The sequence below is a fragment of the Gallinula chloropus genome, assembly GCF_964237585.1.
Source record: "Gallinula chloropus genome assembly, chromosome: 5".
NCBI classification, from domain to species: domain Eukaryota; kingdom Metazoa; phylum Chordata; class Aves; order Gruiformes; family Rallidae; genus Gallinula; species Gallinula chloropus.
Window position 1 is genome coordinate 82,095,686 of NC_140090.1, and position 22,879 is coordinate 82,118,564.

Below are 22,879 nucleotides of genomic sequence, written 5' to 3' on the forward strand. Positions count from 1 at the left end.
CTTCTGCTCTATGCAGAAGAGTTTAAGGCCAACTAAACCATCTGTACAGCAGATTGTCCCATCTCATCACAAACCCTGGAATTCATACAACTCTGAGGAGATTAGACATATACATTCCCTTTATCACCAACCTGCACAAAAACATAAAGCTACAAATGCACTTTAAGAAGGGCAACTAAGGGGTGAAACAAAACTTCTGGGCAGCAAAGAGATTTAGACAAACTGGAAGCATTATCTACATATTCTTCCTGTTTAGAAATTGACCATGAGCAAATAACTTGTATTAAATGAATTTCCATTGTTAGCTCTCTGAATAAGGATTTAAATCAATCTATTTGGATCTCAATTTTTATTATATGCTCTAAGAAAACACTCATAACCGAATCATTGGTGCAGTATATCTACTTTAAAAAAGCAAAACCCAACAAGTTAAGCACTGCCTAGGTACAGCGGAATATTTACCGAAGAAACCACATGTCAAGATTGCTATGAAACAACCTCCCCAAGACACGAAGCACCACACGCACATTAACCTAAGATGAGTGCGTCTGAGGTTAGCGTTGCACGGCTGCACCATCACCTGTCTACCCTTACACAGCTCTTGAAGTTATCGCCTGTCTACATCCTTGGCTGAGATGAGCTTGGAGAAAGGCAGGGGCAGGCCGTGCTGCCGGCACGCCGAGGCGAAGGACGCGCCTCCCAGCAGGGCGCTGGCGGAGCCCCGGGGCACAGCCAGCCTGGCCCCTCGGGAGACACGCCGCCAGGCAGCCTTGCCGGGTACGGCCCCAGCGTGGGAAGCTGGGCACCAACCACCCTGCACCACTCCCAACACCGTCACTGCAGGTACCTCCGGCCAAGGGGCCTGTACGGGGCTCGTTCTGGGCTTGAACACCTGCGGGGCAAACTCTCCTCCCTGCGGAATCGGCGGAACGCTAATACCGACCGGAGCAGCCCGACCGGGAGCGAACGGCAGCCAACTTCCCGAGGCCGGAAAATAAAAGGAGACATGGAAAACGGGTCTCTGAGGCCTCTCGATGATGAGGACGGTGAGTACCAGGAGCAGCGTCCGCCCCGGCGCCGGGAGGAGCACACCAGCCGCCCGGCGGGGGAGCACTGTTTGCGAGAGGTCCCACCGCCGCTCACGCTGCTCTCCCCCAAGGCCCCCGCGGCAAAGGCCTCCCCGGCTTCCCAGCAGGCCCCTGGGACGACCACAAGCCCTCCGGTCGCAGAAGCACAGCGCCGCAAAGCGAAACCGGTCAACACCCCGCACCAGCCCCTCACTGGACGCCCCCAACGCGGAGGCGGGAGCGAGCGCGGTCGCGCATGCGCTGGACCTACGCGCTCGTCCGCAGGGATGGGGGGCGCGTCTCGTAGCGACGAGGGGATGCCATGCGTGGGACCTGGGGGCTGCTGCTGGCCCTGCTGCTGGCCGCCTGCAGCCCTGGGCCTCCGCCTGCAGCCGCCGCGGGGCTTGGGCATCGGGCTGCTCCGCAAAACGAGAGAACGGCCTCCCGCCGAGCCCGCGCGGGCCGACCCGGCACCCCGGTCGTCGCCGCCGGGCCGCGCCGCGGCCCTCCTGTTCTTCCGCTACGCCGCCGCACCCCGCGGGCCGCCGGCGTCTTCCTCGCCCGCCACGTTCCGGTCGCCTGCAGCCTGCGCGACCCCGGCGTCGCTGACTCGTCTCGTCTCTCTGGCGGCAGCAGGTGGGCGGGGGACGGGTTCCCGCTGCTTCCGGCACCGGCCCGGTACTGCCGCGCTGGGCCGAGGGGGGGCGGGGGGGACCGAGACCCGCCAGCCGACGGGCGCGGCGGTTCGGCCGCGTTAGTTCCGCTATCATGTTTGCCGCTATCGCGGACGCGGGGGCAGCTTAATTCCGAGTCGAGGCTTGGAAGGGCTTCCCGGGCCGACATCTTAACGGCCCAGGTAAAGCTGGGCTGGGTCGCTCCATGATAGAGCTGTTGGCGAGGGGACCGGGAAGTCTTGACTTGGGGAACAACTGTAATATGGGACTGGGAGACGGTAAAGCCATTACAGTCTGCGAGAGGCTGTAACTGAGGACGACGCTCAAAGCTATTTGGGGAGTAAACTGTGTGGGTGAGCCCTGTCTTTGCAGACTGCAGTTGTGAGGAGTACTGGGAGGGGCTGTGATACGCAGGCATTGAATTTCTTTGCCAGTTTTTGTTCCAGGGAATTTTGGGGTGATTTCTAAATATACAGAGAGTATCCACAAGGCTTACAGTGATGAGAGGCTTTCTGTAGATTATAATCAACGCAAGCCGATGAAATGTAATAATACTGTGTTCCGTTGCTGGCATTTAATAATGTAAAATACAAAATTATGCAAGAATAGCCTCTTTAATGGTGTGCTGGGGGAGGGAGGGGCTCATCTTTACAGGTCTGTGAGTCGAGTGTGTGTGGAAAGCTCACTCCTGTTCAGAAGTAACGTCCCTTATCCTACTGACACTGTTGCTGTTCCTGGCCGACATGATCTGCTGTTCTGCGTGCAGCTGGATGACTGTGAGTAACTTTTCTTTCCACACATTTAATTCATAGATTGCCTCTGCATAGGGAATCCTTTCTTTTTAAATAACTTAAATATTGTAATTGTTACTGATTTTTTGGGCTATTATAGTTCCAGAGAGACCATAGTCATTTGGGGTCCCAAAGACAAGGTTCATTGCACTCAGGTCTATAGCTAAATGCCAGTTAGCCTTTGTCAGTTGCTTTTGTATCTGAGATACCTTACTTAGCTTGCTACACCTAGAGCAGCAAATAAGGGCTGATTATGGAAATATACCACTATTTTCCTTTTCAGGAAGTAATTTCTTACCATATCTTGGATTTTTTGGTTTGTATGCTTATTTCAAATTTTCTGCTGACAATTATTTTTCTCTAGTAATCATATATTCTTGTAGGGTATGTCATTAACATTTCTTTTTTCTTTCTGTCTTCCACATTGTATACTTCATTTGACTGATCTTATGTCCAACTCTGGCATTCATTGACATTCACTGGGGTCTCACATTTGAACACATACTATTTTTCTCTCTCTTCAGCTTTAGAACTGGAGAATTGTCTTGGTTGGAATGAACCCCTTAGATCATCAAGTCCAACCATCCATCTATCTACCCATCTATCTACCCATCTATCCATCCCCAAGTGAATAAAAGAAAGCTGCTCTTTGCAGCTCTTCTTGTGAACCTTCTAGGAGCTCCTTTGGCCTTTATCGCCTTAAAAGATTTAGTTGACTGCCTGACTAATGCCCTATTTGGATATAAAAAATCTTTTATTCCTGCTTGCTGCTCTGTACATCTGAGGATCTGTTCTGTCCTCAAACAGCAGAATTGCACTGAGAGCTGAAGTTTCAGACACACACAACCCACACCCCCCACAACCCAACCTACTCGACAAGGGGCCCAGGGGACAGGAGATGGGACAAGGGGCAATGGGCTCAAGCTGTGCCAGGGCAGGGTCAACTCAGATGGGAGGGAAAAGCTTCCCTGGCAGAGTTGTGGGGCTGTGGCACAGGCTGCCCAGGGAGGGGGCTGAGTCCCCACCCCTGGGTGTGTTTAACAGGCGGGGAGATGAGGTGCTCAGGGAGATGGTTTAGCACAGGACAGGAATCGTTGGACTCGAAGAGCTTAAAGGGCTTTTCCAGCCTGGTGATTCTGTGACTACCTAAATTCTTTGTGGTACTGTAGAAGATACTGCCACTCACTCCTGTTGGTATGATCTGTAGTCCTTGGAACATTGTAAGATGTTTTATTTGGATGAATTAAAAAGTTTATTTTTCAAACAAGTATTTCAGGATGATTCTACATGGTATGTCCTTAATTTGCCATTTTATGACTTTAATGTTTGAGCAGTAATAATTGAATGCATTATAACATTGTAATGACACTGAATACCATGGGGTGAGGAGGGTATCACTGGGATACCAATAGAAGGTCTGGGTTTTTCAGATGCCTATTTCTCTATTCATACTTTCTTAGGGTTTCACCAACCTTAATTTTTTGGGTTCGGTTTAATGTTGCTTTTAGTGAACTCACATATTGGTCGTATTGTTAAAATATCACAAGTGTCTAATTTGAACATCTTAGCACATAGCAAGATAGTTCTTTTAGGCTGTTTTCATGCTTTTTGAAAGTCACTGTGGTGTGCTAATAGTACAAATCAGTGTTCATTATATCATCACATTTATAATTCATATTAGCCTGTAAGCAGTGTTGTTACAGATTAATTCATAAAAGTCACTAGCTGCCGCCATGAGAGGGAAGAATGCAGCCAATCAATGTGATTGATAAAGCAACTTCAACTTTATTGCAAGCACACACTTCCTTTTATACTATTTTATACTATTCCTACCACATGTTATACTTGTTGTATTCTAATTGGCTCTTAACTAAAGGTTACATTTACATACTCCACCCATCTTGCAGCTTGGGAATCATGTCTCTTTCTCAGTCCCAGGAGCACTGAATCCTTATCACACCTCCTGCTCCCACATCTTGTGGCCTTGCTGCACGATACACAAGAATACGCTGACCGATTGTTGACCCTCCTGTTCTCACCAAGATGGCGTGGGGCCTAGTCTTACTAAGCTACACAAGCGTCTGCTTGAACAACTGCTCCATAGGCTCATGGCCTTGCTTCTCAAGCCATTCTGCAACAACTACCTAACTTCTAATTCCTGAAGCTGTTCCTTTTGAAAATACTGGCACTATATTTACTTTTTCTAAGATCTGTGTTTTCTAGTAATTTGATATTGATCGATTTCTTTTTCCCCCCCCCCCCAATCTATAGCAAAGCTGAACCTTCTCCAACACCCACCAGATATCAAAGAATCTGATTTTTTAAAATTCGCGGGGAAGTACAGCAGATACTCTTTCTTAGCTCCATCACAAGTCCAGCCATCGTTCTCTGCCTTTTACCGGGTGAGTGGAAAGAAGAGAGCAAACAGTTTGCAGGTGCCTTTTTCCTAAAGCTGTCTGTAATGGAATCAAACAAGAAAAATTCTTATTTTACTACCTATAATCCATATTGCCTCTCAGTTCTTTTAATTTCTTGTTGTGTAAAAAAGTTTCTGACTAGTTGTATTTAAAACTTTGGATGATCCTTTATAGAAAGCTGGGTGTATGATGAGAATTATGAATTTGCCCCTGGGCTGTGATGATGTCATCACCCATGTGCTTGGCCTTAGTATTCCACAGTTAGTTCTCCAAATTGTCTTTCAGGCTGGTGATCCAATCCTGATCTACTCTGAATCATCCTCTGTACTGAGCATGCTGAGACAGCCATCAGAAATGGGAGCGAGCGGACTTTGTGTTGATGGAAATCCTGCTGGTTAGTAAAGTGGAGGGAATTTCTCAGATGATTCGCATCTGTTTTATCTGTTGTCATGTCTTAACTCAGGCTTCCTGGACAGTAAAACTACAAGTTGTACTCGGATTTTTGCCAATTTAAGCAAGAGCTGCATTGCTGACCCTGCCCTAAATGCTGCTTCATACTACCGTGACTTCACAGTGCTAAAGGTGCGTGTCATATTCCTTCCTTTTGCTCATCGTCTTATTTGCTTGACTTCCCACTGCAGCTTTAGCTAACTGGAGAACTAAAGGTCATCTGATACGTCATCCCTGATTTCCCAATTGCTAAGGCCTTCTTCATTAAAATCCTGATAAAAATGTCATAATCAGCGATAATTCCTGAATTCAAACAACTTTCCAATAAATTTTGGTTATTAGAAAATTCTTAATACATTCAATAGGTACTTCATTGATAGTTCATAATTTTAATGACATTTTAACTAGACTTTTTATCAGAGTATTTCTACCTATTCCATCAACTTGATCAACCAAGCAATGCACATGCTTAGTAAAGAATGAGGATTTTACACAGTATGTTATTTCTAAAATTAAGGCCAGCTACTAATATTAGCTTTATTTACATTCATAGATTGAATTCCATATCAATTTCTCCATTATTTATCCTGATAGTAATGTCAAAATAAAAGATTGTTGTTCAGGGTTCATCATGTTGGTGTTAATGAATGTTAACAGCAAAATATTTCCTCTTGCCTTGTAGAGTTTCTCCGGCCATACAAGATGAAATGGCAGTGTAAATATTAACACTTTATTAAGGCTAAGTCATTAGAAGGGCTGAGAATAAAATTTGGCTTATGATACTCTAAAAAGGCTCTCTGTGGGCTGTATCTGTGATGTCTGGATCACAAATTGATGCCAAGTTTTACACTTCTGGAATAAAGAAAGTATTTTCTATCAGTATAATATGCAGACTCTGTTTAGGGCTTGTTTCATGACTTCGGGCAATTGCAAAACCAGAAAATGTATTGGATTTTTGGTGTTGTATATTGGTTTGTTTGTTTTTCCCAGGTCCCAGTTAATGACACCATTGTGCAGTCCATGAAGGTCAGTCACTGTTGCCAATGACAATAACTTTTGCTTCTGAAACAAAATATATGTGGAATCTTAGGCATTCATAGTAATGCACTTGGGTTGGAAACTTGGGAGAATGGGAATATTCTCTGTCTGAGACAAGATTTATTGGACAAAAGTGAGTCATGATAGGAAAAAAACAGGGATATAAGGAAAGAAGTACTTTTAAACGAATGGGTGTAGACAGGGCTGGAGTCAGGGAGGTAGCTTCTTTTCTTAGAAAAAAGAAATGGGTCATCTGGAGCGTGGTGGTGTGTCCACAGGTCACAGCTGCAGCAGGGAGATAAATTTGACTTGGATGTAAGAGCGGTGGAAAAGAGTTGCTAATTGTTAATATGCTTACTGTCTCCAGGTAACAGTCACTGCAGTTGCACCGCCTGGAGCTCCCCACATGAAACACAACACATGTCATGATGCTGTTTCTGAGGTATCTGAATTCTCTTTCCTTTGGGCAGCATGAAGTCATTGCCCTATTACGTGCCTCTGATTCTTCTCTGAATTGGACTTTCAGGTTATATATGAGATAGAATACAGTAGCACACATGGGATTCAGAGTGTTTCTGTCCGGTTCAAAGTGACCAGCATACCTGGGAACTCAGGATCCTCTCTGCAGCAGCACTTCACTTTGCACTTCTGGGTCAGTGTCTCCATCATCCCTGGGCTCTTACAGAGTTGGTATCCTGAAGTTTGTGACCCTGTTTTGTACTGATGAGATGTGAAGAGATTAGAGCAGTGTCAGTATGGTATGTCGGTACCAGAACCCTGGTCGAAGAAGGAGGGGACATTGCTCTGATCTCCAGTAAACCATGTTAGTAGAAAAATTCAGGCTCGGTACAAACATAGAATCATAGAATTGTCTTGGGTGGAAGGGACCTTGTAGGTCATCAAGTCCAACCATACCCGGACCTGCCAAAAACACTACTAAACCGGGTGCCTGAGCACCACATCTAACCATCTTTTAAATACCTCCAGGGATGGAGACTCCACCACTTCCCTGGGCATCCCCCATTCCCCAATGTCTAACAACCCTCTCTGTGAGGAAGTTTTTCCTAATATCCAATATAAAGGTCCCCTGGCATAACTTGAGGCCACTTCCTCTTGTCCTGTCACTTGTCACTAGGGGGTAAAGGTCAGCCCCTACCTCTCCACAACAAAGGCATGTAGTCTTGCACTGCATAAGTTTGAAGGGGCTGACTATTTTTAGTTGTTCTTTTGGTTTGGGTTGTGGTTTTTGTTGTGGGCAGAAGAGGGGAGGATGAAATCACTGTCGCCAGTACAGTCTTGTGAAGGAAAAAGTTGGAGCTGCTGTTTTATCTGAGCTGTTCAGTGGTTTTTTTGAGCGAAGTTGCTAAATTTATTCCAGGTATTTACTAACTTTTCCTTTTCAATGGGGAAAAGGCTTACTATGGAGAAGGTGGACATCTGGGAAATACTAATGTGTGTTGAAGTTCATATAAACCTTGTCTCGTAGAGGCAACATGAAGTGGGTAAGTGGTGACCTCAGTGCAACCTTGCTGAAGCTAGCCCCAGAACCTCTCCTCATAAAGCAATTTAGAAGTGGAATCTGCCACTCATAACTGGGGTCAAGGCAGGGGTTGTTCTGCAGATCATCTGTATAATTGCCCAGACTGATACGTTCACTTCCTTAGAGACAAATGCTGAGCAGTAGGAATGTGTTGTCTCAAAAACTGTCCTGGTAGTATCCACATTTCAGGGCACCAACATTGAGGGTTTTTTATCTCCCAGACTGCAGATGAATTTGCCAGGTAAGAAAGAGCATTTGGAAACAACAGAGGTTTTAGTAGTGTGTAATGTGCAGTCGTTCAAAAAATGGGCTATATTTACATTTTTGAGAATGCAAATTTGATCTTCTGAGATGAGAGGATCTCATTGGTGCTAATGTTTTCCTCTTCCTTCGTTTCTTCCCTTTGCCTCTTTGCAGACCAGGGCTCTCTCTGACAGGCTGCCTAGAAGTGGAAACCCTGGCTATATCACTGGAGCACCACTGTTGATTGCAAACAGTGGTGCCATGCAGCATGTATCCTTTTCTGCTCTCACGCTTTATTTATCACTGGGTTGTTTGACTTCTGGTACTCTACTGTCTGGAGTTCTGAGCTTCTACCTTTACCTGCAAGGGCATACCTCAGTATTACACTGCAGTCATCAGCAGGCCTTTTGCTTATGACTGAGTTGTAGTCCTGTGATAGGGATAAGGAGGACTGTGGGGGGAGGGTTGTTAAATACAAGTTGGGTGTCCTGTGTTGTCTGTGTATATTTTCGTTTGGCTCCTTGACACGCAGTCTGTCAGATGAGCATTTTACAGAGCAGAGGTGATGGAAGTTGCTCACAGTTCCTCAGACATACAGTGCAATTTGGAAGAAATATGAGGACAGGCTGCAAGCTCAGGTAACAACATGCTTTGCAGTCACTCTTCCTGGCACATTTGGAAGGCATAGACTCACTTAGCATGGTTTTCCGTAGTCTCTCACAGGTCCTTTCCCAATGTCAACATTTTTGTTGACCTTTCCCAGCTCTGTAGAGATTTTTCATGTACTCTTAAGAAGATTTAAATATTGGAGATATGGGGGCACCTCTGGAACAATCTGAATATTCTGAAGGTCTTCTGGAACACTTTGAGGCTGTAGTCTGGCAACACATCTTGGGCAAGGGTAGAGTTTGTATTTGAGGAGTGAATTATAATGTGATTGTTTAAAAATCACTTAAAAAGTGATTGGTTTTGATGATTTCAATCATCATTTTGTGATAAGAATGGCTAAAGAGCTGTCAGTTTTCTTTATCATGTGTTACCCTGCCATATTCATCTTCTCCCTTCTTACTGCAGAGATGATTGAAACTGCATCCATTTAATAACAGTTACCTCAACAATGATTCTGTTGATACATTACAAGAGCAGAAGAAATACTCATTACAAAGGAAGGATGTTGATAGTTTTTTCCTTTTTTCCTCTCCTGGGAATCACTTTGTCAGAGCTGTTATTTTCTTATTTCCAGCCTATCCCCAATGCTGGAAGAAAGTAACTGTAGTTACATCCAGCAGAAGCTGTACAAGGCTCTTCAGGGGATGAATGGAGCAGGGGACGTTGCTATAACTGGCACTGCTCATCCAACCCAGGCAGAAGAGTGGACAACCATTCTGATTCAGAACTGCAGTATGCAGGTAATATGAATCAAATAAAACCCCAACTGTGCATATTTTCCCTTTCATACCGTTGTATTTCCATGAGGAAGTGTGGGCATTGGAAAAAAGGAACCAGCTTGATCATCTGGGGTTACTTTCTTTATGTAGCCATCCACTGACTATCAGGGGTCTTAAAACAGCCCTTCTTTTTATGGTTCATATTATTAGGATTCTTACTAAACAAACAAGAAAATCTCACCCTGTCAGATTTACACTCTCTTGAATCCCATGCCTGCTATTTAAATGGGCAAAAAGAGTTTAATACTGAATCAAATGTTCTATTACCTAGTTTTCTGATGGTCTTCTAGAACTAACACTACCTGGTTAAAAGCATCAAATTAATAGGAAGTAACCAGGATAATAATTCTTTTTCAGTTTCTTAGGATTTTTATATGTTACCTAATCAAGGTAAATGTTTGCAATACAAGTATTTACGGAGGAGAGAAATAATATATTAATAACTATTAATCTTTCAAGAAATGGGCCAATGGAATGCAAAATCCAAGCTGTAGAACTCAGACAAAATCTGCCTGGAAATGAGATGACGAGGAGATGGATATTGCTCTAAACTGACCTGATCAGAAGTTGTAGGATTAGTGCTGAAGTGACTGATTCAGGTTCTGTGACCTATGCTATCCAATATATTAGACTTTGACCATAATGGTCCTTTTTTAAACCTTTAAATACTATATTATTACTATATACTGTATATAATACTATATTATATTTGCCCCTCAGTTCAAGAGGGCATAGAACTCCCTGAAGGAGTCCAGCACAGGGCCACCAAGATGATTAGGGGAGTGGAACACCTTCCTTATGAGGAGAGGCTGGGGGAGCTGGGCCTCTTTAGCCTGGAGGAGACTGAGGGGTGACCTCTTTAATGTTTATAAATATGTAAAGGGTGAAAGTCAGGAGGCTGGAGCCAGGCTCTGCTCAGGGATGACAGCAACAGGACAAGGGCCAGTGGGTGTAAGCTGGAGCAGGGAAAGTTCCATGGGAATGTCAGGAGGAACTTTGTCACTGTGAGGGTGATGGAGCCCTGGGACAGGCTACCCAGAGAGGTTGGGGAGTCTCCTTCTCCGGAGACGTTCAAACCCTGTGATTCTGGACATGTTCCTGTGGGATTTAGTCTGGGTGATCCTGCTCTGGCAGGGGTTGGACTAGATGATCTTTCGAGGTTCCTCCCAACTCCTAATGCTCTGTGATTCTGTGATATTAAGGTGTTTGCCATATATTTTATTTTCAGGCTGTGAATTGCACTTCCTGTTGCGTGATTCCTGTGACCCTAGAGATACAGATATTGTGGACTAAGATGGGCCTCCTGTCCAACCCACAAGCTCAAATACTGGGTGCACGGTACTTTTATCAGTGTCACCCCCTGAAGGTATGGAATTTAAAACCTCTCCCTCACACACAGACGTAATTAAATGGGATTCAAAGATTGTTTAAGAAACTAGGAATCAAATGGTCTTGAAATGTTGAGATGTACTGAACTTTGGCAGTGGTCTGATTCCAGTGGGAAGAGTTTGTATTTGATACCTCCACAGCAGAAAATGGTTTTACGGTCTTACAACTGCTGTCCCTAGTCAGTTGTACGGCTGGAAAGGTACTTTTTTTCCAACTCCAAACCATCTTTTGCCACTTCAAGACTCAAACTTCAAACTTTAATTATGCTTAGTATAAAGCTGTGGTTACAAACATTCAATAATTACATGGTTTATCTAGTTGTCTCATAAGGCTTTGATACGGAATTTGAGTTGATCGGTATTTCACAGACTCCACAGCACACTGGTAATCTGTGCAAGAAGATACTTCTGTTCCTTCAGGGGTTTTGAAATCAAAAGGTAGCTGAGGAAGAGGCTAATGCTGATGGCAGCAGGTTTGAAGGATTAGAAGGAAAGGTGGTAAGCTAGAAAGCAGGTTTCTAAGAGAAGATTACATGTTGGAGACATTGAAGGTCGGATTGGATGGGCCTGTGAGCAACCTGGTCTAGTGGAAGATGTCCCTGGTCATTGCAGGGGGTTGGACTGGATGTCTTTTCCAACCCAAACTGTTCTATGATTCTGTGATGCCAGCAGGAAGGTGGAGCTAACAGGTCCGCAAAGGAGAACGAATCGTCTTTTCCAACTGTGAGTCGGTTGATCCTGTTTTGGTGCAAGGCTGGATTCCTGACGTCACAAAGTCACATGTATTTCAAGGCTGATACTTCTCTGCAAGGGCTTTAGGAGGAGCAGCTGACAGCTGCCCATGTTATGGCAGTGAAGTATGATGCAGAAAGTGTCTGTCTGAGTTGTTGCTACTTTTTGAACTTCAGACTCAGTCTAAATGAGATTTTCTATCACTTGTTTGGATGCGTCTTATGGTGCTTCTTCATCCTCCTTTCTTGCAACGTCTGTGAAAAGAACATGCTAGGAAAATGTTCACTTTATAAAGCACATGTTGCCCTGAGGCAAACTGACACCCCTGCCCCATGAAGATATTTTCCAAGTCTGAGCTGTTGTATGGCTCCATTAACAACACTCCCACCCGAGGAGGGAGGCTAGCGTTCCTAGTGAAAGGACAGGGTGCATACCCCTCAGTAAGGATTAGCCAGTCAAGAACTATGAGATTCATCTGCTTGAGTAACTGATGCTAATTACTTTACTTACATTGCACAGCAAATTGTAAGAAACAAGAAAAAAACACACCATTGTAATCAGTACTGATTTCCTCAGCAGCAGCCCATGAGTTAGGGTTGTGAGTAAAGACATTTTAGCAGAGGTACTGGTCCGTACAATACCCAGTAGTTAAGAACTGGAGCCAGTTGAAGCACTCCAGTGACATAATTCACATATGCTGTATATTGCTTTACTTCCAAATTATGTCACTCCCCACTGCACAGATCTCCATTATCCATTCTTTAGAGATAACCTTTTTCCTTTAGACAGCCCTGTGTCACCAGAGAGTTGCCTTAGTGACTGACCAGAAAACACAGAACCCAGGAAAGACATCCCCTTTTCTACACTGATCTACAACATCTGGTCACAGTATTTGGACTTCTTGAAATTAAGACAGTCGTAAATGCTGTAGAGCTATACAGGAGCATGCTGGAAGTTGATCGTGGCCACCTTCTCCCAGCTATTGAGGCAGGGCTGTGTATGTGGGTTTTTTCCCTCACTAATCTCTGATTTTAAGGCAGATTTTGAAGGTCGAGGCACAAAGCCTCATTTTGAGGCTTCTTCTTGACTAAGGTGATTGCATCATTCATTTATAAAAGAACTTATATCTGACAGGAGCAATGAGGAAATTCTAATTCTAACTACCTCAGCGGTGGTAATTTGTGACCGAGGAATGATCTGGCACAGAGGGCAAGAAGGCCCAGCTGCAAGGGGTCAGAGTGGCTGGAAGCAAGAATGCCAGAGACAGACTCCTTGCAAGGGAGCGAGGTTTCCCTTGGTGATAAGAGCCCCAGCACTGCCTTGTAGCCACCCTGGAATGAGAAGGCTCAGGGGACACCTTTGGGCTGAGGTGCCCCATCCTGATGATGCAAGTACACTTAAGAAATCTGCTCACGATGCAGTTTGCAGACTCCATGTAGAACCGTATATTGCAGCAAGACTCTAATGTTCATTGCATTTTACTTTTTTAAGCAGAAAGGTGTGTTTAATTTGCCTGAAGAGGTACTGCTCCAACAGGAATCTCCTAAGAGAAGTCATGAATTCTGTTTTGGAGCTTTTCTGAATGCTTCCTGCATGACATTGCTCTAGAAGCAATCTTCTGGACTGTTTCCAGGAGGTGAATGAGGCAGTCATTGCACACGGACAGAGCAGTGCAAGCTCAGAAGAGATGCTGCCAGTACATTCCCTCTCTTGAGGTTAGCCTACAGAGCTCAGAAGACAGGGCAGGGAGCGAGGTTACTCTTTTGGCAGCAGCATGGTCTTGCAACTGCCCAACCAAGCCATGACACTCCAAGCAGCCTCAGCAGCAAGTGTATCAGTTGTCTTGCAGCATCCTTTGGAAACAGAAAGGAACTGAAGCCTTTGAAGCTTAGTCACCCATTTCATGTTTACCAATTGACCTACCAATCGCTTTTCAAACAATATCCTGAAATGTGAGAAATAAATACATTGTTGGGTCCCTGCTTTATTTTTTGAAAGGATCAGATCTTGTGGCAGTCCTGTTTCTGACAGGAATCACCTGTTGAAAGTGCCAAGTGATCTTATGTTACATAAATAGGTAATTTTATTAAAAAGCTAGCTTTGCTTCTGTTCTTATTGCCAACTAACTGATACGTCTTTCCTCTGAATAGAAGGCTAACTGAAGCAGAACTTGTCGGTGCTTCCATTCTGGAGATCTGTAGCATATGAGGCACAGTAGCTACTATCTATCCTGAGACTTGTGCCCTAGATTTACCTGCTGAGGATCAATTTTGGGAAAGAAGAGTTGCGCCACTAAAAAATATATGTGTGACATTTACCTCCTCCCCTCCTAAAGACATCTTGCTTGGCAGTGGGTTTCCAACTGCAGAGAGAAGTGCATCTTTTGTATTAAGCTTGCTAAACTCTGTGTTCTTTCCTTCTTGTTACAGTTCCTGAGCATGAGCACAGTGCCTTTGCTGACTGTCGTTACCTTCACCGACATGACGGAATGGCCAGAGCCTCCACGAGGCCAGCCCCAGACACACTGGAAACTCCCATTTGACCTCTTTTTCCCATTCAGGGTGGCACTGAATGTTGAAAGAAGTTACAGAGATAATCTGGCTGGCTACTTTTTGTTGATTCTAATAGTGTCTAGTATTCTCTGGTTTTGAAAGGTCAAATAGATGGCACCTATAGTTAAATTTGGTCAGTGAATTGATACATTCAGAATATGATCCAGACACAGACTTTTCTCGCCTATGATATTTTTGTGCCTTCTGTTCTTGGATTAAGTCACATGGCTAGCTTCTGTCCTGTGTCCTCTTGTGCCTCTGTTGTCCGTATGTATCATCTCTGAGCATCACTACAGGTAAACACCAATTGATGGAAGGATCAAGACATACAGCATTAATGAGGAACAAGGAGGAGGACATTAAAATGAACATTTCCATGTTCCCAGAAATCAAGCATGCTTTCTAAACCAAGGAGCATGGAGAGAGGAGCGAAGTTCAATCCAAGCATTTTGGAGCTGCATGTGGTTATTTTCCTGTTGGAGAAGCACCTGATTTTTCTACTTGGAACTAACTGAACATTTAAAATACAGGAGCCCTCCCAGACACCCTGAATTATTAGTAGACATGTCTGCCAGTCACCTTTAACCTGTTTTTATTACATGACAACCTTGCCTCTGTGACAGATTTTGACTCCTTATTTTATGTCAAGTACAGATGTTCCCTTGAAATTTTTGTGTTTTAATCAGTTTACATTAGTAGCAGCGTTTTACAATTATTTTGTGTATGTCCCATCCTCTGAAATACAACAGAATTTCACTTGTCACAGCTTCCTTCCTGATTATTTTCTTCTTGAAATAGTGAGATCGTCTCCTTCTAGAATGTAAGAATATGCATAAAATGCAAAGAAAAAGCTAAAGAAGGCATCTCAAAAATTTCTATAAGCCCCTTGGTGTGTTTCTGCTTTCTTCAGGCTACTGACAAATTTCTTTGCCATGTTTTAGCCACTATTTCCCACTGCAGTGCTGGCGTTGAAGGGGAGGTGGCTTGCATACTGTGTTCCCAAACATGCCATAGGGCTCAATTTCCTCTTCCAGGTGCCACTCTATCTGTATACCTTTAGGAACAGCTATTACAGCAATACATAAACATGGTCCTGCAACAGACTTGCAGTCTTCACGATCACCTAAGAGACCTGCATTGCACCACATGCAGTAGTACATCAGGAACACCTGCCATCAGGAGCTTTCTTAAAGAGCTTACTTATCTTTAGCATGCCTCACACCCACCTGGGCCGGAGGCCAAGCCCTACTGGCATCAGTCCTGGGTATCACGGTGAGCCACAGGTTAACGTTCCCTGAGCACAGTCTTTTTCGCCCTTGGCTTCCTCTGGAGCCCCCCCCAGACACCGCGGGTCCTCCCATGCCCTGGGGCCGCTGGCCCAGGGAGAAGCGAAGCTTGCACTCAAAGGCACACCCAGGCTGTAACGGAAAGTTAATACGCAGGAAGCCCCTTGGGCCTTCAGCGAGGTCTGACGTGTCGAGCGGTTCACGGGGAACACAACCGGTAACCGCAGGCGCCCCTGGCTGACAAGGAGCCACGGCACAGGGGAGGGCGCGGGCTGGGTGCTGCCCGCAGCAGCATCGACATAAAGAGCGTGCGGGGCTCACTAGGCGCTCGGCCCGCAGAGGCTCGCTCGCCCGAAGGCCGGCCCGCGCAGAACGCCGCAGGCAGCAGTCTCGCCAAGTGAGCCGGCGGTCGGAGCGCACCACCGGGTCTCCGCCACCCAGAGCAAAGCCCAAACCCCGGCCCAAGTGCGCGGCGATGCCGGCGGCGGAGCGTGGCCGGAAATGACGCATCCCAGCGAGCTGCTGTTCGCACGGGCGGAGCCGGTGGTTCGGAAGGGTGAGTGGTGCCGAGCGGTTCCGAACAGAGCCGAGCAGAGCCGAGCGGTTCCGAACCGAGCCGAACCGAGCAGAGCTGAGACGTTCCGAGCCGAACCGAGATGTGCCGAGCCGACCGGAGCCTTTTCGTTCCGATCCGATCCGTGCCGAGCCGAGCAGAACAGAGCCGAGCTGTCCCGAGCCAAGTCAAGCCGCTCCGAGCCGTGCCGAGCCGTTCCGAGCAGGATCGAGCCGAACCGAGCCGTTCCTATCCGAGCCGTTCCGGGCCGGTCTGAGCCGACCCGAGCCGTTCCGAGCCGACCCGAGCCTTTCCGAGCCCAGCCAATCCATACGATCCGTGCCGATCCGAGTCGAATCGGGCCGTTCCGAGCCAAGCCGAGCCGCTCCGATCCATGCCGAGCCGTTCCGAATAGGTTCGAGCCGAGCCGAGCCGTTCCTATCCGAGCCGATCCGAACCTTTCCGAGCCGTTCCGATCCGTGCCGAGTCTGTCCGAGCCGAGCCTTTCCAAGCTGAGCCATTCCGAGTCGAGCCTTTCAGAGACGTTCCGATCCGTTCCGAGCCGATCTGTTCCGATCCTTGCCAAGCCGTGCCGAGCAGGTCCAAGCCGAGACGAGCCGAGCCGGTCCGAGCTGAGCCGAGCCAAACCGAGCTGAGCCGAGCCGTGCCGAGCAAAACCGAGCCGAGACGAGCAAAACCGAGCCGAGCCGAGCCAAACCGAGCTGAGCCGATCCGTGCCGAGCCGAGCCGAGCCTTGCTCGCGGTCCTGACCCGTGTCCGGCACCGGAGACCCCCCCTCCGAGTGGGATCGCGGTGGGACCCGGCCAAGGGGCTGGGGCAGGTGCCGGTCCTGCCGCCCGGGATAGCCGGAGAGGCGGGACGAGCTGTCGCCACGGCCCCCTCGCTGCGGGGTGAGCCGTGGTCCGGCCAGCCCTCGCCCTGGGTGCCTTACGGGCAGTAAGCGGATGCTGCCGGTTCCTCGCGGGATGCTCCTTGCTGCTTTGGTCCTCACAAGCTTTCCTGAGCCCGGCAGCCTTGGGTTCGAATGTTCCTGAGGTTTGGACCCCTGCACGTACTGGGCTGATGGACAAGAGCCGTGTTTGGCTCGTTCTTCCCGGACTCTGTGGGAGCAGAGCTGCGGTCCCACTTGAGATTTCTTTTTCCTTGCTTGTCTCCTGTGCCTACCTACAAGATTTCTCCATTCCCAAGGAAAATATTTAAACCTTCCTGACACTTGTGTGACACATAAAAGTTACTATCTAGGGCTTTGCCCTGACTTGTGTTGATAAGCTATGTTGTTCCCTTAGTGTTTCTTCAGAGGACATATAAGAGGGTCAGATTAGAGGGGTTTTTTAAGAAACCTGAGAGCTGTCTGAAAGAAGTAATAAAACTGTAGATAAAGCAGGGCTTACAGAGTTCCAAAAGCTTTTGGCAAGTGTCTGTGTACTATGAAGTCAAGAACGATTTTATTTTCTCAAATGGCAAATAACTAAAATGCTTCCATAACTGGTTATACCTGTGCTGAGTCTGTACCCTAAGATGATGGATACTCTTCTCCAAATTGCTCTTGATTTATTAGGGGCACTAAATGTTATCAGAAGTAGCATGGATTCACCTAGGGAAAGTCATGTCTGACCAACCTGATAGCCTTCTACAAGGGCATGATTGGGTGGGTAGATGAGGGGGGAGCTTGGCTTCACCAAGTCTTTTGTCTCCCACAGCATCCTCATGGATAAGCTCAGGAAATGTGAACTAGATGAATGGATTGAAAATTGGCTGAAAGACCGAGCTCAGAGGGTTGTGATCAGCAGCACAGAGTCTAGTTGGAGGCCTGTAACAGGTGGTGTTTCTCAGGGGTCAGTGCTGGGTCCAGCCCTGTTCAATGTATTATTCGTCAATGACTTGGATGAAGGGATGATAATACACAGCTGGGAGGAGTGGTTGATACACCAGGAGGCCATGCTGTCATCCAGCGAGACCTGGACAGGCTGGAGAGCTGGGCAGAGAGTGATCTGAAATTCAACAAAGTCAAGTGTAGTGTCCTGCCACCCGGGAGGAACAACCCCAGGCACCAGTCCATCTTAGGGCTAACCTGCTGGGAAGCAGCACTGGGGGAAAAGCCCCAGGAGTGCCTGGAGCCAGCAACGTGCCCTCAGCAGCATCCTGGGGTGTATCAAGAAAAGCATGGCTAGTGGGTTGAGGGAGGTTCCCTGCCCCTCCGCTCTGTCCTGGGAGACATCGGGAATAGTGTGTGCAGCTTTGGGCTCCCTGGCGCAGGAAGGACAGGGAGCTACTGGAGAGGGGACAACAAAGGGCTACGGAGATGCAGAGGGGACCAGAACATCTCTCTCACAAAAAGAGGCTGGGGGACTTGGGTCACTATCCCGAGGGGGATTTAAAAGCTGTGTGGATGAGGTGCTGAGGGACATGGGCTAGTGATGGGCTTGGCAGTGCTGGGCTTATGGTTGGACATTTCCAACCTAGCTGATTGATTCTGCGATGCTCTTAATTTAGAAATGGATGCAAATAGGATGTGGGAAGCAAGTGGCAAGCAATGCCAGCACTCCTGCCCGCGTGGAAGGGTTTGCGCCACAGTGGACAAAACAGAACAGGTAAAGGGCCTAAGGACGGAAAGCCACTCTGACAGGTTTGGCTGCAGATCCTTCCATCTCCTGCCCGCATCAGGCTGCAGATGTCCGAGGACGGGGAGATTCAAGGTCAGGGGAAGCTGCCTGTGGGAGACAGGCAGCAGCCTGCGCTGTAGGTAGGGCTGTCTGGACTAGTCCGGGACCAGACAGAAAACAGCTGTCGACGCTGCGGCTCGTAAAGCCCTGGATTTTGTGCTGCAACGTGGAGCAGGATTACATCATCTGCTGGGGCAGCAGGACGGGAAGCTGAGCGCGCGGGCGGGGGCACGGCCGCGCTCGGGGGTTGCATCAGCCGGCGGTCGGTTTGCAGCCCGGGTGGGCGGTGTCGTGCTGCCGGGAGGCCGGGGATTGGCTGGCCCGAGTCAGCTGGGCTGGTCCGCCGCGCGCGCCACCTGCGCCGGGCTCTGTCGGTCGTGCGGCCTCGTCCGCCGGTGCCGCGCCGCTGGGAGCTTCTGCTGGCAGCGGGGCCGGGGCGCTCGGGCCGGCAGCAACGCTCGCGGATGAGCCGCGAGTCGCTTGCGTGCGGCTGCCCTGCTGCGCCGAGCTTCTGTGCGTGCTGAGCGGGTTGTGCCGCCCGCCTGCGCCCCGCTGCCCTTCGCAGGCCCCGGCCGCGCTCCGCTGCGGTACAGCCCGGCCCGTGCGTGGACGAGGTGCGGCGGAGTGGAGCAGCGCTGAGGTCCACGGCTGCTGTCTTCCGAGGTACTCGGGCGGAGCGCGCTCGGGCGTTCCGAGGCGGCGGTGTCGGGTTCCGCGCGGGCCGGTGTGCTGGAGCGGGTCCTCGGCAGGAAAAGCGCGGTGCGCGTTGGTTTGACTCGCCCGATACCTGTACGTCCCTTGCAGGGGGCCTGGCGAGGCCGATTGCGAACTTCTTCAGACGGGTCACCTGAAGCTTTTGCAAACACTTTATTTCATCCCTTCTTAACTTCATTTTGCGTTTGCCATAAAATCTATTGTGTTTTTTCCCTTGCGAGAGGTGCAGTTTAAGGTAACAGAGCAGTTTAAATAACAACCGCGCTCCCAGGTGTTACAGACTTGTCTGTAAGGCTTACCTCCCTGGAGCCGTGTGCGTCCCCTTGGAATTGGAGTGGTCTCTGCAGAACCGCTCCAGTGTAGCACAGGATGGCTTTCTCCACAGGAGTTTGGTTTCTAGATTTCTTTTTTTTCCCACCTGTGGCGTATCCCGGCGCTCAGCTGAGATCCTGGCCTTTGTGTAGAAAACCCCGGCAAGGTTTTATTTCATTTTGTTTTGTGGACTCACTGCAAATAGTTGTGGAGGTCCTGTGGGCCTGCAGTCGTCGACTGAAACATCAGTGCTGCAGAGTGTGGTTAAAAGCACCAGTTTTAGGATTTGAGACTCCTTATTGCTTGGGAAGGTGACAAAGTCTCTCTGCAGTGGGCTGGAACAGAACCTGAATGTGCTGTGCTGCTTAATAGCTGTTACGAATTAACTTTTATTATTTAAAGAGATAATGGGAGAATAATACTTTCAAAAGTCAGGTTTGGAGACTAGTTTGGAAGAACTGTTGGAGAAATACCTGAGAAATGCATTTTGCATTTCTTTTTATTGCTATCTCCCCTCCAAGTAAGGCAGAAGTTTTTAATTGATGTCGTCTTTATTAGTTTTTGGGGGTGTTTGTGCTTTGTGCATTTTGTCTGCTTGGTGGCTTGGGTTTTTTTTGTGGGGTTTTTTTTTTTTTCTGTGTTGTTTGGTTTTGGTTTTAATAATTGGTATGTTACTGAAGATCAGAATCATTCCAGGTATGGAAATGGGACTGGAATGGAAAACAAGCATTGAAATTAATTTGAAATCCTTGGTTAAGAGGAGATACAGGACTTATCTGCAGCTTCAGACTAGCCCAAAAGAAAGCTTGCAATTTACAGTGTGCCCTGTGCTGTCTGTGCTTTCTGCAGCATCGTTCCCATTTCATACTCTTTTCTTGATGGCTGCTGCTTTTGAAATTTCTGGTCTGTCTTCCTGTTAGCTTAGTCTTCTTGCCTTTTCTCAAAGGCTATTTTTGAAAATGTGCTACTTATTTCTAATCTTTGTTTCCTTTAGAAGATCCACACTGTCTGCCACTCCTTACTCCTCGTTGTCTGCTTGCTCGTTGTAAAACTGTCTCTGGCAACGGGAAACAGGAGGCAGTCTTCTGGAAGGACAGATTTGCTCTTAGTTGCTAGCAGTCCTGGAGTAAGAAGATGAAGTGAATCTCTGGCAGATCAGTAGGAGCAACCAAGAAGACAACACAGCTTGGCCTAGCTACAGTGGGTCTGTATTCTAGTGGCAGTGCAACACCAGGGGAGTCGAAGGCTTCACAGAAGAGATCGTAATAAGAGTTGCCTGGGAGCGAAACTTCAGGTCGGGTGCCTGGTTCCGTTCCCTAAGGGAGACTGTCTGTGAAAAGAACTGAAGAGGCATGGTACAGCTGTTCAGGGTGCACAGGGTAACTGGTGGAAGGGGTTCTGGGAGAAGGACCTGCCATTTGCCAGTTCAGGTCGACAGGAGGTACTGGACTTCGAGCATCCCTCTGAGGCATAGCTAAGACCCTGCTGGAAAGATGATCGCTGATAGGTAGCTCCCTGTGTGTCTTGAACTGGGGAGCCCAGTGCTGACACAGCATTCCAGGTGTGGCCTCACCTGGACAGAATGGAGGTGGAGGAGAACCTCCCTCAACTTGCTGGCTGTGCTCTTCACAATGCACCTGAGGTGTCATTGGTCGTCTTGGCCATGAGGACACACTGGTGGCCATGGAGAACTGCTTGTCCTTTTCAGGACTCCCAGGTCTTCCTCCACAGCACTGCTTCCCAGCAGGTCAACCCTGAACTGTACTGTTGCCTAAGGATTATTCCTCCATACGTGGAGGACTCCACACCTGCCTTTGTTGAACTTCAGGAGGTTCCTCTCCACCCAACTCTCCAGCCTGTACAGGTCTTGCTGAATGGCAGCACAGCCTCCTGGTGTATCAGCCACTCCTCCCAGTTTCCTATGGTCAGCAAACTTGCTGAGGGTATGTTCTGTCCCTTCACCCAGGTCATTGATGAGTAAGTTGAATAAGACCTGACCCAGTACTGACCCCTGGGGCACATTGCTAGCTGCAGGCTTCCCATCAGACCCTGTGCTGCTTATCACAATCCTCTGAGCCTTGTCATTCAGACAGTTCTCGATCCACCTCACTGTCCACTCATCTAACCTACACTTCCTGAGCTTGTCTATGAGGATGTTATAGGAGACGGTGTCAAAAGCCTTGCTAAAGTCAAGGTGGACTACACCCACTGCTCTCTCCTCATCTACCCAGCTGATCATGCCATCATAGAACGGTATCAGATTGGTCAGGCATGACTTCCCCAACATAGTGAATCCATGTTGACCACTCCTGACAAGCTTCTTTTCTTCTGCGTGCTTAGAGATGGCATCTGTAATGACCTGTGCCATCGCCTTTCAAGGCATGGAGGTGAGACTGACTGGCTTGTAGTCAGCTGTTATGATGATCTGCCAGCAGGTAAGGAACAGGAGCCTTCAGTTTGTCACAGTCTGAGAATTCTGCAAAAGAGAGAGAGTGGGCTGTCTCTCTCTTGTGCCAGGAAGTTGCATTAAGGCTGTACAGGACAAAGCAGAGTTAGTGGAGGAGGCAGGTGATGCGAAAAATATAGATGGAAATTCATTGATGTTTAACCAGTTTTCCCCCCTTCCCTCTTCCTTTTACAGGTGTCCTTGATTTCTAGAAGGCCTCTCAAAATGTTGTGTCGAGCTGCTCTGAGCCCTCTGGTCCGTGTCCCCGGATGGTGCTCTGCGCTATCGCCACCTGCTGTCCCAGCCATTCCCCGTTTATGTACGTATGAGACACAGCAGACCTTTCTTACAGTGTTGCTCAGTACGTGTCTTGGCATGCCTAGGCTCTTTCTGTGTTGAAAGGAAAAACCACGTCATTAACATCACTCAAAACTTACCACCTCTGCAGTGAGCTGCGGTTGAATCGACTTTCTTAATGTTATTTTCTCCATTAACTCAATAATATTCAGCTGGATGTCTGAGAGGGTGTATTTTTCAAAAATAA

At 47.7% G+C, this 22,879-nt stretch overlaps 1 protein-coding gene across 2 annotated transcripts; it reads left to right on the top strand.

The window, feature by feature from the left end:
• The first annotated feature begins 1,380 nt into the window (after positions 1–1,380).
• On the top strand, positions 1,381–15,101 carry TCTN3 (tectonic family member 3). 2 transcript variants are annotated; one of them, XM_084264948.1, is made up of 13 exons: positions 1,381–1,703; positions 2,351–2,517; positions 4,804–4,934; positions 5,235–5,343; positions 5,413–5,531; positions 6,390–6,425; positions 6,805–6,879; positions 6,964–7,089; positions 8,395–8,490; positions 8,761–8,858; positions 9,464–9,629; positions 10,897–11,034; positions 14,218–15,101. In XM_084264948.1, the coding sequence occupies exons 1-13, from the start codon at positions 1,390–1,392 to the stop codon at positions 14,437–14,439; spliced, it is 1,797 nt and encodes a 598-aa protein (XP_084121074.1). In that variant the 5' UTR covers positions 1,381–1,389; the 3' UTR covers positions 14,440–15,101. The 2 variants fall into 2 exon arrangements, with proteins under 2 accessions (XP_084121074.1, XP_084121073.1); XM_084264947.1 differs by lacking the exons at positions 1,381–1,703; positions 2,351–2,517; positions 4,804–4,934 and having other exon boundaries at positions 5,301–5,343; positions 5,426–5,531.
• The last annotated feature ends 7,778 nt before the right edge of the window (positions 15,102–22,879 follow it).

Coding starts and splice junctions, on each gene's coding strand:
- TCTN3 (XM_084264948.1), top strand. CDS start 1,390: ATGCGTGGGACCTGGGGGCTGCTGCTGGCCCTGCTGCTGGCCGCCTGC. Junction 4,935..5,234: donor CGTTCTCTGCCTTTTACCGG/GTGAGTGGAAAG, acceptor ATTGTCTTTCAG/GCTGGTGATCCAATCCTGAT. Junction 9,630..10,896: donor TTCAGAACTGCAGTATGCAG/GTAATATGAATC, acceptor TTTTATTTTCAG/GCTGTGAATTGCACTTCCTG.